The 14372-nt window shown below is 34.7% G+C and overlaps 2 protein-coding genes across 2 annotated transcripts in view; one reads left to right on the top strand and one right to left on the bottom strand.

The window, feature by feature from the left end:
- Positions 1-14372, bottom strand: part of lrrc56 (leucine rich repeat containing 56) — a 132243-nt gene that overhangs the window by 53800 nt on the left and 64071 nt on the right. The window lies entirely within an intron of this gene.
- Positions 10041-12594, top strand: zgc:123278. Its single transcript, NM_001037567.1, is given in 6 exon segments — positions 10041-10173; positions 10332-10419; positions 11011-11076; positions 11264-11427; positions 11537-11627; positions 11937-12594. Coding segments are annotated over 6 exon segments (558 nt in total). The 5' UTR covers positions 10041-10128; the 3' UTR covers positions 12041-12594.

The following is a 14372-nucleotide window of genomic DNA, read 5'->3' as shown; positions in this document are numbered from 1 at the left end:
AGGCTCAAAACAATACTGTCATATTACAATAAAACAGCCTAATAATTTAAAGAATTATAAATATCGGATATAATAAAATCACTTTAAATAAATAAACCAACATAAAACAAATAAAAGCTAGCTATAACAATGTAGGCATATACAAAACATAAATTAACCCGTTTTTAGGCCAGATATAACTTTCATTTTACAAAGGCCTCTCTGAAAAACGATTTTAGATATTTTATAAAAAACAATAAACACTGGAGGAGGTTAAAAATATTATTTATAAAGTATTTGTATACAATGAGATTAATCAAATCGTGCAAACAGAGCATTTTTGAGGTGAGTGAAAGCAAAAACGACCTTCTGTCCTGCGCAGCACCTCTTTACAAACATATTGGGTAAAACTGCAAATACAAAATGTGTTCTATATCCTTAAACAAATGTTTATGTTTATAACGTGGTAAATTTTTTTTTTTTTTTTGAACAATCTTTTTATTGAGATGTAATAAAAATATGACAATATAACATCACAATCATATTTTACATCTTTTTTTTCAATTTAGAGGAAAAAATAAAACAATAAAATAAAAAATAAATAATAAAAAGCATACAACAACAAAAAAAAAGCATAAAAAAGAAATAAAAAGGAAATGAGTAAAAAAAGGGGTGGGGGGCACAGGGTGTTTGAGTTAGTAACAGATTATTCTAGATACAACAATTGGAAGAAGTTGTTGAAAATACAAATAATCTATAGAAGGCATGAACCAGATCATGTGATGGTTTGTTTAAATAATTCTTTGAAAATAGGGGGAATATTTAGATATGCTTAGTCAATGTCAGTTTATTTCGTCTTTTCCTGTTCCATTTAATAAATTTCTGAAATTTGAATTTGAAATAAGATACATAAAGGGTGCCCACATTTTCTCAAAAACAGTAAGTTTGCCTTTTAACATGTATGAAATCTTTTCCATAGCTAAACAGAAGGACATATTATTGATCCACTGTACAATAGATGGCCTTTCCATTTTCCTCCAGTACAAAGCTATTAGACGTTTTGCTTGGAGTATACTTATATCGATAAGTTTACGGGTGCTGCTGTGGCAATCAATATTTTCATAAAAAATTCCCAAAATAAACATTTCCGGTTTCATGGGCAGTTTTACAGATACCATTTCAAAAATGAAACTAGCCACCTCTTTCCAAAATTCCTGTACCTTTGGGCAATCCCACATACAGTGTAAAAGTGTACCTTTTTCAACTGAGTATTTAATGCATGTGTCTGGGATACTTTGGTTAATTTTATTTAACCTGACTGGAGTGATATATGTTCTCCTAATCCAGTTGTACTGTATTAATTTAAGATTACTATTAAATGTTAATGTTTGAGCTTTTGTACATATTTCCTCCCATTCATCCAGTGGAATGTTTACATTTAATTCTTCTCTCCAGGAAGCCAATTTAAATTCTGATGATTCTGTCGAGCATGATTCTAACATCTTATAGAACATAGATACTAAACCTTTTGATTGAGCAGGTTTTGATAACAGGTCTTCAAGAGGTGTTTTGTTAGGTTTTGTAAGCTTTGCACCTTGATGAATATAGCTCCTTAACTGAAGGAATTTAAAGAAATGTTTTTTGGGAATATCAAATTGTGTTACAATTTCTGCAAAAGACATTAGATCGTTATTTTTATATAAATCTTAAATTTTTTGCAGCCCTTTGTCAAACCACATTTTAAACCCTGGGTCAGATCTAGCTGGTTTAAAACACTTGTTTCCCCATATTGGAGTAAGGCATGATAAGGTATTGCACTGACCTACATACTTATTCACATCATACCAGACATTAATTGTATTAATTAGACTAGGGTTAGAAGATATAATATTTTTGTCTTTTCTGAGAGATTTAATTTCTGCTCAGTAAAGATAGAGATAAAAGGGTAATTTAGATTTTATAAAAGAGGATTCAATATCCATCCAAGGAGTAGAAGATTTAGAGGAGAAATAGTATAAAGTAGATCGTAACTGTGTTGCCCAGTAGTACCATTGTAGATTGGGAAAGTGGAGACCACCTTTATTATAAGGTAAGTATAAAAGTGATAACCTTATACGAGCTCTTTTATTGTTCCAGATGAAATCCGTAAATAATTTCCAAAGGGTTGTAAAAAAAGAAGACGGAGGGCTGAGAGGGATATTTTGAAACAAATATAATATCTTAGGTAGTATGCTAATTTTTATAATGTTTATACGTCCAATTAGCGAGATAGGAAGCTTTTTCCATCTTTCAATAAGTTTAGAAATGGTGTCCAAAAGGGGTTGGTAATTAGTCAAAGATATATTATCTATGTTAGCCATTTTAATTCCTAAATAAGTAAAAGAATCCACCGCATTAAATTGTGTCACGGCTGGGATATGATTATCATCTTTGTTTAGCAAAAGAATACAAGATTTAGATTGGTTTATTTTGTAACCAGAAAACTAACCAAAGTCAGTAAGAAGTTGTATTAGAGAGGGAACCGAATCGGACAGACTTGTCAGGTATAAAATTACATCATCTGCATACAACAAAATTTTCAAATCTATAGTGTCTAGTTTGATTCCAAGTATATTGCCATGGCACCTTATTGCGATGGCCAGTGGTTCGATTGCTAAGATAAAAAGAAGGGGTGAAAGGGGGCATCCCTGACGAGTACCTAAAGGTTTAGAGGCAATATTATTAGTGAGCACTTCAGCCGTAGGATGCATATAGAGCAACTTAATCCATTGACAAAAATTATCACCAAGTTCAAATCTTTAAAGGACCTCAAATAGATACGGCCACTCTACCCTGTCAAAAGCCTTATCAGCATCTAAGGACAGAATGGCCGTATCGCAAGCCCCCTTTTTAAGATGCAAAACATTAAGCAAAGTTCTGACGTTGTGAAAACCTTGCCTGCCCTTGATGAATCCATTTTGGTCTCTATGTATTATCTCAGGTAGAAGTGTCACCAACCTCCTTGCTATAATTTTACTTAGTATTTTGACATCTGTATTAAGTAATGAAATTGGACGAAATGAGTCGCGTTTTGTAATTAATTTATTAGGTTTAGGTATTAGCGTAATGAGAGCATGTCTTAAAGATTCTGGGAGTATACCATTTGTAAAGGATTCTTTAAGCATCTAAAATGGGACTGGTGAGTTGTTTTTTAAATTTCTTGTAAAAATCCACATTAAGGCCATCTGGTCCTGGTGTTCGACCTGCTGTTAAACTGTCAATAGCTTCTATTATTTCTTCTTCTGTTATGTCCATGTCTAATGATCTTTTTGTCTCTTCAGAAATATTAGGTATAGATAAACTATTTAGAAATTCTATTTGTGTACTATTATCTGCATATTCAGAGGAATATAAAGTTTCAAAAAAGCATTTAAAAGTGTCATTTATTTTAATAGGGTCTACCATAATATTACCACAATTATCTTCAATGGAATTTATTGTTCTTTCAGATTGCTTCTGTTTAATTCTCCAAGCTAACAATTTACTTGCCTTTTCACCTTGATCGTAAAAATTTTGTCTTAACATCATTAGACTAGCTGCTGCTTTTTTAGCAGAAAGTTCATTATATTTCGTTCTAAGATTTAGTAGTTCCTGATTAATGTTTAGGTCATTTTTGCTTGATAGGTTTTTTTCTATAAGTTTAATTTTAGTATCTAGATCTGTCAATTCTTTCTTATACCTTTTTGATTTGCTACTTGTAACACTTATAATAACACCTCTAATGAAAGCTTTAAAGGCTTCCCATCTGACACTGGCTGAGGTTTGTGTAGTGTTTATATCATAATACATGTCTATCTGTTCTATAATATGTTTATTAAATTGGTCATCTAAGAGCCATTTGGGTTGAAATCTCCATTTTGGAGGGCTTCCCAGTAATTTAGGATCAATATACAGGTAGGTAAGTGATACAGGGGCATGGTCTGAAATTACTATAGAATCGTATGAACAATCAACAATATATGGCATAAGTGTAGCTGAAATAAGAAAATAATCAATTCTAGAGTGAGACTTGTGTGTTTTAGAGAAGCAAGAATATTGAATATCTTTAGGGTGTAGCTGCCTCCATACTTCAACAAGGTTTAAATCCTTTATAAAATAGCCTACGGTTTTTCTAGTCTGTCTGTGGGATTGATCAAGGCCGGATGTACGATCTCTAACTGGATCTAATGTACAGTTGAAATCTCCTCCCATAACATAATATCCAGAAAGAGTGGATATGGTTAAGAAGAGGTTACTATAAAATTTGGGGATGTCATTATTAGGGCCATAGACATTAATAAGATTTAATTGTTTAGATAATAAGGACCCTTGAACAATTACATATCTACCTAAAGGGTCCTGTATTATTTTATCTATCTGAAATGAAATTGATTTGTGGATCATTGTGATGATTACCCCTCTTGCTTGAGAACTAAATGATGCTGCATATATCTGACCTGGCCATCTATTACTTATTCTACATATGTCTTTGGGCATTAAGTGTGTTTCCTGAAGAAAAACAATTTTACATTTTAGTTGTTTTATTCTAGACATAACTTGTTTGATTTTAGAGAAAGTATGTAACCCTCTACAATTCCAAGAAACAATTTTAACCTCAATAATACCAGTCATATCCTTCTATATTGTAAAATGATCCAAGCTTCTTCCATATTTTAAAACGTAAAAAAACCCTGTACCGTATAAAGATGAGTCATAAAACAAACTAAAAACAACAACAACATAAACATATTCCGATTTTAAATAGAAAATAAAAATATACTTATACACCACAGCTGTGAATTGCCGAGAACCGCCAGCAAATCCAGACTCTTCTTTGCTTCTAACTTCCTTCACTAAATCAACCCAATTTAACTTTGGGTAAAGCAACCGTAAAGTACGATAGATCGCATCGCATTTTAGCCCAGCTTATTAATTTAAATCGTCCCATTCTGAGGAGTTCGACATAATGTCTTGAATATTGCACACATTCATAAAGTGAAAACAAAGTTGAGAAAACAGCACCTGCTTAGATGTTCATTAGAAAGTCGTTAACTTCTGATGAATTTTGAAAGACATGAGCATGGCCATCAATAGTTACTCGGAGGCGCGCTGGAAAGATGAATCCATAAATCAGTCCCTTAGCTCGCAGCTTCTTCTTTACTTCGTCGAACTGCCTCCGATGTTTGTTTACTTCAGCAGAAAGGTCCGGAAAGAACATGATTCTGTGATTCTGGAATAGTACCTCTTTCTTTGCTCTGGCCGCACGCATCACGCGTTCCTTGTCTCTGTAATCCAGAAACTTTGCGATCATCACTCTTGGAGTTGCTTTTGTATCCGCTGCAGTTTGGCGCGCATAACCGATCCTGTGGGCTCTTTCTATAGCGAGTGGTTTTTGAAGTGGTCCCATGTCCAGCGCTTCAGGTAACCAGCTTTCTAAGAATGTACATACATCATCGCCCTCGGATTTTTCTGGTAAACCAAGAATCCTTAAATTTGAGCGTGGACAACGATTTTCCAAGTTAGTGAGGTAATTTTCTTTTCGAGAGTGGTAGTAGCTGATTGAGGAGTGGAGACGGAATCTTCAGTTTGAGATATGCGTTCCTCTGCCTGTGTTAGTCTTCCGAAACATTCTGCTACATGGGTTTTGATATCGTGTACGGCTGAGAGGACAGTTTCGAACTGAGAGGCCATGTCAACTTTAATCGAGTTTATTGCTTGTATAATGCCACTTGTTTCAGCGTGTAAATCGCCAGGTTGACCTCCGCAAAGCAGCGACGAATTTTCTCCGCCATTACTTCGCACTTCTTCAATGCTTTCAGAGTCAGATGTAATCTCTGTAGTTTCAGTTTTTTTCGCCTTTTGCTTTGCTGGTTTAGGTGACATCTTAAGCAGTGTTCAGTCTTGAATAATTTGAGTTCGAATGTTAAATAAAACCGGGAAAAATTTAGGATTTTTAAAGATATATTACCGCTGGGCTAACTCGTGCGTCTCTTCAGCAAGGCGCCATAGCCGGAAGATAACGTGGTAAAATTTTTAAAAATTATTTTAAATGTACAGCTTTATTAGTGAATAGCTGCTGAGCGCAACAAAATATAAGCTATATTTTATAACATGCTCTTATGTGCTGAAACAACATTTTACTTAATATCACAGAACAATATGCAACATCCTTAAATAAAGGGGAATCACCTATTAAGTGTCGTATAGCCTATAGGGAAAATATGTTTCAGGTCTCTCCGGAGCATTTGGGCTGAATGTTTGATGACGTCTATCAAAACGATGATGTTATAAAATACACTTCATACCGACTTATTACTGGAGAATAACTGTGCTTTTATATGATGGATGGGTGCGCTCATTGCGCTGGGTCCCTCCGTTAGTGGCGAGACTACTCAATGCACGATGCCAACAGTTGGTCGGTGAGTGAACAAATATATATTGAATGAAAATACAATGGGAAATGTGTATAGACATATAAGGTACTGCTGTACAGTAAAGTCATTTGTTTGTTTTGGTTGTCTTCTGTTAATTGTTCCTTAATGAAGCGATGGTGTGCTTTATCTGTCTGATTTCCACTGAAATGGGTGGGTTGCATGACATTTGGTTCTGGGGGTGGGGTTTGCGGGATGCGCTGCAAGCTACTGGCCCAACAGTGGAAACGCGACATGATTTCGGCCTCACTGCTCAACCTCCTGGGCGATTGGCACGGCCCGGCCCGGCCCGACCCAATAAAAGCTCTGGCCCGACAGTGGAAATGAGCCTATTGATGCAGAATGGCCCCACTATTTTTGTTATCTATTGTGTGAAGATACAAGATATGCAGTACCTGAAACTAGATACTGAAAGCCTATGCTGGCATTTCTCTTGCAGTTTTGCTATAAGTGTGTGAAGAGTGGGAAAAGAGGGTTGGTTGTGTTACGAACCCCCAGTTTTTAAGGCTCGTCTAGGGAAGGGGTTAGCAACATAAAAGGACACAGAAACCAGAATTACAATTCTCTATTTATTTAGAGACCAGAAGATACGTGTCCTATTTAATTAAGGTGGCAACAGAAATATAAATCATTAATTAAACTATATCTTAGTGAAAGCAATTACTTTAATAAACAAACAAAACATAAATCATAAAGAAAATATTAATAAAAAACATAGATCAAAGAAACGGCACAACACCAGCATGGCTCCTCAGCAGCGGCTGCACAAGACGCGCACAGAAGTTTCGGACCTTCATCAGGGCAAGATACAGAGAGATTCTCAGCAAGTACGGGTCATACTCTCCAAAGAGAGACAAGATCGTGAGGATCAGTCAGACGCGCTGGAAATCAAGAGCCACCTTGACACACACTCAGCTTCAGCTTATAAAGGCAACAAGCCGAATTAGCGGCAGGTGCAAGGCGGAGCCAGCCTCAAAAGAAAAGAAACAGCAATTAGTAATAATCTCCATCCCCCCAACACAAAATCACAGAGAATAATAATAATAATAATAATAATAATAATAATAATATAGAAGGAAGGCTAAATAAAGAATAAACCATGACATTTGACAATCCAACACAATGGGCAGCATATTGAACAAATTTTATAAGTGTCAGAAACTTGTAAATAACAAAGAATAAAGTTACGTGAAAAATAAGTACACCATTGTTTTCTTGTGAAATTCCCAAAAAGTTTGATGTGTCAAATTACCCTCTTCCTATTGAAAAAAGCAAAAGTTGGATCCATGATGGCCGACTTCAAAATGGCCTCTATGGTCACCACCCATCTTGAAAAGTTTGCCCCCTCACATATACTAATGTGCCACAAATGGGACGTTAATATCACCAACCATTCCCATTTTATTAAGGTGTATCCATATAAATGGCCCACCCTGTACAGTGACACTGTTGACAAAAGAATAAAGCACAAGATGTGGGACGCGACCTGTGTGAGCCTTGATTGATTTTTTTGCTGCAACACGAGTTAGGTGAGCTATCCTGTATTTTAACTCAACTTGTAACATGACATTTTTTTACATATATTCGGAATATGCAAGTGTCAGTAAAATGAATCGCTCACATATCTTTTGCAGGTTCATTATCTGAGATGTAGAACGCAGGAAAAGCTGTCTATATAAAGACACTGCACAGTCGCACATGCATAGAGAGACACTGCACGCGCTGGTAAAGAGTGTGTGCGTTTACAATGGTTTGACTAAAAAAATATGAATTTGTAGCTAAATTGTTTGCGATGCCAAAGCATTTCTCGTCGTTTACACCTTTGCTACAGCATACTGTTACCGCTAGACACTATACATGTCATAATCAATTTTTAAAAAATAAAAACACTTACAGTTTGTGACTCCAATTTTGCATTTTAGCTCTCCAAGTTGGCATTTCAGCTCTCTGCTGTAACATTACAGTGCCTCTGACCACACCCCTTAGGTGTGCAGTGTGTGTGCGCAGTAAAAAGTTACTTTGTGATCTCACAGGCCCAGAAGTATTTTTTTGTAGTTCCCAAAGTTTATTCATTGTAGGCTTTGCTAAGCTAACTTTCCCTTTGCATGGGGCATTTTACATTTAGAGATGTTGTTTAGGTTCACATAGCTACATTACACATTAACTAAAGTTCAAAATATGATATCGTAGTAGACCACCCCTTTAATGTGAATCTTGTCCAGTCTCTTGCCATTAAACTTCCACATAAAGTGTAGCCAAAAAATTATAATTATTTGTCATCAAATCTGGAGCCCTATTTAACACTAGAACACCCTTTCAAAGCACACTGTTATATTGGCAACATGATTAAGCAATTTGACAGTGACACAAGGACTTGTTGTTCTGACGACAATGACATGTTCATTGACTTAGACATTTATTGTATTTTTGAGAGATGAACCAAAGATTTTGAGTACGCTTTTGCGTGTAATTCATGGTGTTTTGCTATTCGTATGAGTTGTTTTGAGAAATGCACTTACTGTTTTGCAAATTGCAATATTGTACTGTAAATGTACCAAAACTGTCATATTTGAGGATATGATACTCAGTTAATTAAAATATATACATACATTTAAAAATATTATTTAAGAATATTGCAGTTTACATATACAGTTGAAGTCAGAATTATTAGCCTCCCTGACTTATTAGCTCCCCTGTTTATTTTTTTCCCAAATTTCTGTTTAATGGAGAGAATATTGTTTTAGCAAATTTCTTAGCATAATAGTTTTAGAAAACTATTTCTAATAACTAATTTATTTTACCTTTTTCATGATGATAGTAAATAATATTTTACTTGATTTTTCAAAACACTTCTGTACAGATTAAAGTGACATTTAAAGGCTTAACTAGGTTAATAAGGTGAACTAGGCAGGTTAGGGTAATTAGGCAAGTTATTGTATAATGATGGTTTGTTCTGTAGACTATCGTAAAAAATAGCTTAAAAGGGCTAATAATTTTGTCCCAAAATTGTTTTTTAAAGAATTTAAAACTGCTTTTATTGTAGCCGAGATAAAACAAATAAGACTTTCTCCAGAAGAAAAAAAATATTATCAGACATACTGTAAAAATTTCCTTGCTCTGTTAAGCATAATTTGGGAAATATTAAAAAAAAAAAATATCAAAACGGGGCTAATTATTCTGACTTCAACTGGTTATTTAATCAAATTCACTGTATTAAAATTAATTCTTACTTTTAACTATTATTATGTGTGTATGTACACTTGCTAATTACATACCAACAGCAATATAAAATCAATATATAATTTATTAAATTTTTTAATGAACACAAATAATCTGATGTTATAAATAATATAGCCCTCCTATTAAATGTTCATTATTTTTCAAATATTTCATAACATATTCTAATAGCTAATTTATTTGATAGATAGATATGTTGATCCACAAACATGTCAAAATATGTTCAACAATAAACAGAGACTCTGTATTGATTTGCAGTATATTTGTTCTAAAAGACCTTTAGCTTGCAGATCATAGTTCATTTCACATAAATTGACCTAAAACATTTCCTATTGGCTGTTTCTGACAATAACATTTTTATTGAGCTGCTTATGAACTTTGTAAACTTCCTGTTGTGAAAAATACTGCAATATCTCCTGGGACAAACAGCTTTTCTTCTCTGTCTATTATTTAATGTAAAGTCATGACCATCAGAACAATTCGTTATGTGAGGAGGATGTTACCTAAGGTAATTTTTAAAAAACTTTACATTTTACAACTTTAAATAATATATATATAACTTTAAAAAAACGTTACTTTCAAATACAACATAGCTTTATGATAACTCTTATGTGTGTGTAAAATACATGTGTGTTATACTTAAATAATGATGGTGGATGTTTTCAGACATATGATCACAGGACAGAAGTTCTGTCAGAGATATCTTTAGTTTTGTCTCATTATCAGCATCTTGAACCAGTACTAGAGAAATTTGGTGAGTTTATTTGTATAGCAATTCTCACAATATATCTATGGGCTTGACATGCATTGTTACATATAATGTTTACATGTACCATTTTAATTTGATTTGCATTAGATTACATTACAAATACATACAAATTCTTATTTTGAAGCATGCAATTACAGACTGCCCAGCTTTGAGCATTTTAACAGGAAACGATTGTGAATTTGAAAATGCTCATTTAATAATGTTGCATTGACTCAGTATTTTCTCTTTTTTAAAATTATGTAAAAAAGCTATTTTTTTATAGCAAATTTTTTTAAACGAAATTAAAGTAATTTGTAAACAATTCTAATGCAAAAACTGTCTACAAAGCAGGAAATACATTTTATTAAATGATGTTTTACAACGTTCTGGTTGCTTTCATGATTAGACGTCACACTTTCTCACATATCGTTGTTTAATACTGTAATCCGTTTTTTTTTATACTGTAATCCTTTTATGAAAAATTAAATGGCCATTTTACAAATATTTATGAACATTAACGTGAACATGAGGGTGCATATTTATTTTTAGCACATTAAGTATCCTAATAAAAAAACTATTTTCTTATAATTTCCTCAGTCTTTAATGATGGCACAGCAAAAAACTTGATCAATTTGACTGGAACCATTCAGGTGTTCTATGAAAGTAAGCTCCCTTTCCCTGTTATTTTGCTATAAAAAATAATAAATATTATTATATTATATATAATAATATAATATATATATATATATATATATATATATATATATATATATATATATATATATATATATATATATATATATATTACAAGAGTGCAGCAATCACAACATTTAAACACTTTGTGGTTTAGGAAAACAGTACAATATTCCAGTGACTTTGTGGCTGAGAGAAAGTTATCCACGCACTGCCCCCATCTGCTATCTGAAACCCACCTGTGAGATGGTTGTTGTGACCAGCAAATACGTCAACAGCAATGGAGAGATCATGATGCCTTACTTGGATGAGTGGAAACATGTAATTATAAAGTTTAATAATGCTACATTTGTTTTTTCTGGTTGCATTGCAAATATACATTTCTCTCTCTTTTCATGACATGATCTGTTTGTTTTTGGGGGCTTTACAGACCAAATGTGACCTGCACAGCCTAATTCAGGTTATGATGGCAACATTTAGTGAGGTCCCTCCTCTGCGTATGCATCTTGACCAAGAGAAATGTAAGCACTGTTTCCTTTTGTAAAATTCCATGTTATCTGGAAAAAGCAGTTTAGCTCTAGATCTTTTCCTCTATGCTAATAGGTTCAGGAAAACAGATAAGCAAGGAATTTAGACCTAGTTTAAGTGATCTGAAACATGATAAAGCATCCAAAGGTTGATGTGATTTTATGATTTGATTAACTGGAAATTATCTTTCACTTACATTATAAAACAGTAGAAAAAGCATGCTCTTTGATCACAAAGTTACACAAAGATTTGTTTGATATTTAGATGAAATGACAAGAATTTTTATTTGTTTTTTTTTACAGCAACATCTGCTCACAAAATACACCTTGCTGATGATTTCTCACATGTGACGCTGAACAGAGGGGATCATCTTCCTTTTTATGAACTTAATGAAACTATATGTTAGCTAGCTAAATGTCTTTACAATTTGTACATCTATAAATTGTATGAAAACAATCATTTTACTGGCATGAATGCAAAATGTACATTTTTGTAAATACTCAAATTTTCTAAATACACAAGTCACATGCTTGTAATGCAATGTTTTCATGTGATTCATGCTCAGTTAAAATCCACATGGAATCAAAATCAAAACATTTTTTCTAGCACACATTGTTCTTCTTAATGTTTGCAATTAATACATGCAAGTGAATCCACAGTTTTTATGGCTAACCTTTATTCAAAATCTAACCAATTGTGTCCCTTCTGGAATGTCAGTCCCTTTCTGATCAGTTAGCCATAGCTTACAAAGGTTAGCCATATCCCTCCAATATTGAGTTTGCTGTGAAAAGTGAAAGATGAGAGGTTGTGCACCAAAATTAAAATCGCATCCCTTTTCAATATAACATTTCAGTTGGAAACATGTCATCAAACTAAATTAAAGTCTGCAGCAACTTTTGGTTCACAGCCTGTTTATTGTTAAACATATTTTGACAATTGCAATAAATTTAAAAGAATATGTTTGTGGATCAACATCTCTATCTATCTATCTATCTATCTATCTATCTATCTATCTATCTATCTATCTATCTATCTATCTATCTATCTATCTATCTATCTATCTATCTATCTATCTATCTATCTATCTATCTATCTATCTATCTATCTATCTATCTATCTATCTATCTATCTATCTATCATCTGTTTGTCTAGCTGTCTGTCCGTCCATTTGTCCATCTGTTTGTCTGTTGACCTGGGCTCGCCGCCTCGTGGTGCCCTTAAGGATTTATACTTCTGCTATGGCGCAGCCTACGCATCGAAGCGTAGCCCTACGCCGTGGCCATCACTGATGCGCATCTCTCAAAAAATGTAATTACATGTCGCAACAACGCGTAGCGCAAGCTCTGTGGTTGGTCGGCTTGGTAGCGCTGACGAGTCTGGGCAGGACCGAGAGCCTCGCGAGCCCGATGGAGCAACTGTTCCAGAAAGCAGGTTATGTGACATACCCGGGTAAGTTAGAGAGTAAGTAGGTGGATAACCTCAGCTTTGGTTCCAAAATCGGAGGTAACTTCTGGGTATGTTAAGTAGCCATAGCAACTTACTCTCTGAAGATAACCTACTCCGGAGCAGGTTATGTTCAGAGAGTAAAACCTGGTTTATACTTCTGCGTCATGTGACCGGCGTAACCCACGGCGCATGCAACGCGCTTAGCTGTGCATTTATTCTTCTGCGCGCTGTCTCTGTTGGTCTGCATTAACACTTTCGAAATGCTAGTTGGCAATGAGGTGTAAATGTTCCTCTGTGTCGAGTTTCTTCGCTGCTTTTTTGCTTTTCCTGAACACTTCCGGGATGTACAAGTGGCTCAAACTCGCTCATTTTGAGGCAGGAACCCGCGGACGTGGAACAACTTTAACTATGGGTAAACACAAAACAAAACTTTACATCCGGAGCTCCTTCACGGGACTCCATACTTGTAAACAATCGCTCCTTCAGGCTCGCACCATTCATGCGGCTCTCGGTCCTGCCCAGACTCGTCAGCGCTACCAAGCCGACCAATCACAGAGCTTGCGCTTTGCGTCGTTGCGACGTTTAGTTAAATTTTTTGAGAGGTGCACGACGGCCACGGCGAAGGGCTATGCGTCAGCGACGTAGCATATGCCGGCGTTTGACACAGAAGTATAAATCAGCCTTAAGTTGCTATCTTCCAGTGTTTGACTGTTTCAGAGAGTTTACTGAGCATTGCGTGCTCTTTTGATGGGAATATTTATGAATGTGGATGCACAGATACAAGTTTTTTCGTTGTGAGAGGGTTATAAGTGCATAGTTTTTTTATAACCAAATTTATAATGTTAATGTATTTAACAAACCATTTTGAAGTCAAATGTGACAAACCGCGGGTCTGCGCTTACCATAAAAAACATTTACTGTACCACCTGTACAGTATGCCTGGCACTGAACTGTTTTTTACATTTTTGTACAGTTCCTTGGTCATAAATCACTGCATTACACACTTTTTCAGAGCACGGCAATAGTGTAGTGGACAGTGCGTCATTAATGTACAATGGAGCACACAAGAGAGCGAGTTCGAAGCTCACTTACAGATCTTGTGTTTTTCTCTCCTTCTGCACCCTTCACATTTTTCTGTATAATATTATATAAAGAGGCAGCTTTGTCTTTTGTCGGAAAATATATCTATAATTTAAGATGTAGGATATTGTTCATTTGTATAGATTCACGCACACACACCTACATTTTTTAATATAATATTTTTTTCAGGGTTTCCAAATGCTATTGTGTGC

Source organism: Danio rerio, chromosome 25, assembly GCF_049306965.1.
Source record: "Danio rerio strain Tuebingen ecotype United States chromosome 25, GRCz12tu, whole genome shotgun sequence".
Lineage (NCBI taxonomy): Eukaryota > Metazoa > Chordata > Actinopteri > Cypriniformes > Danionidae > Danio > Danio rerio.
Note: the sequence above shows the minus strand (reverse complement) of the source record. Positions and strands in the feature narration are given on the sequence as shown.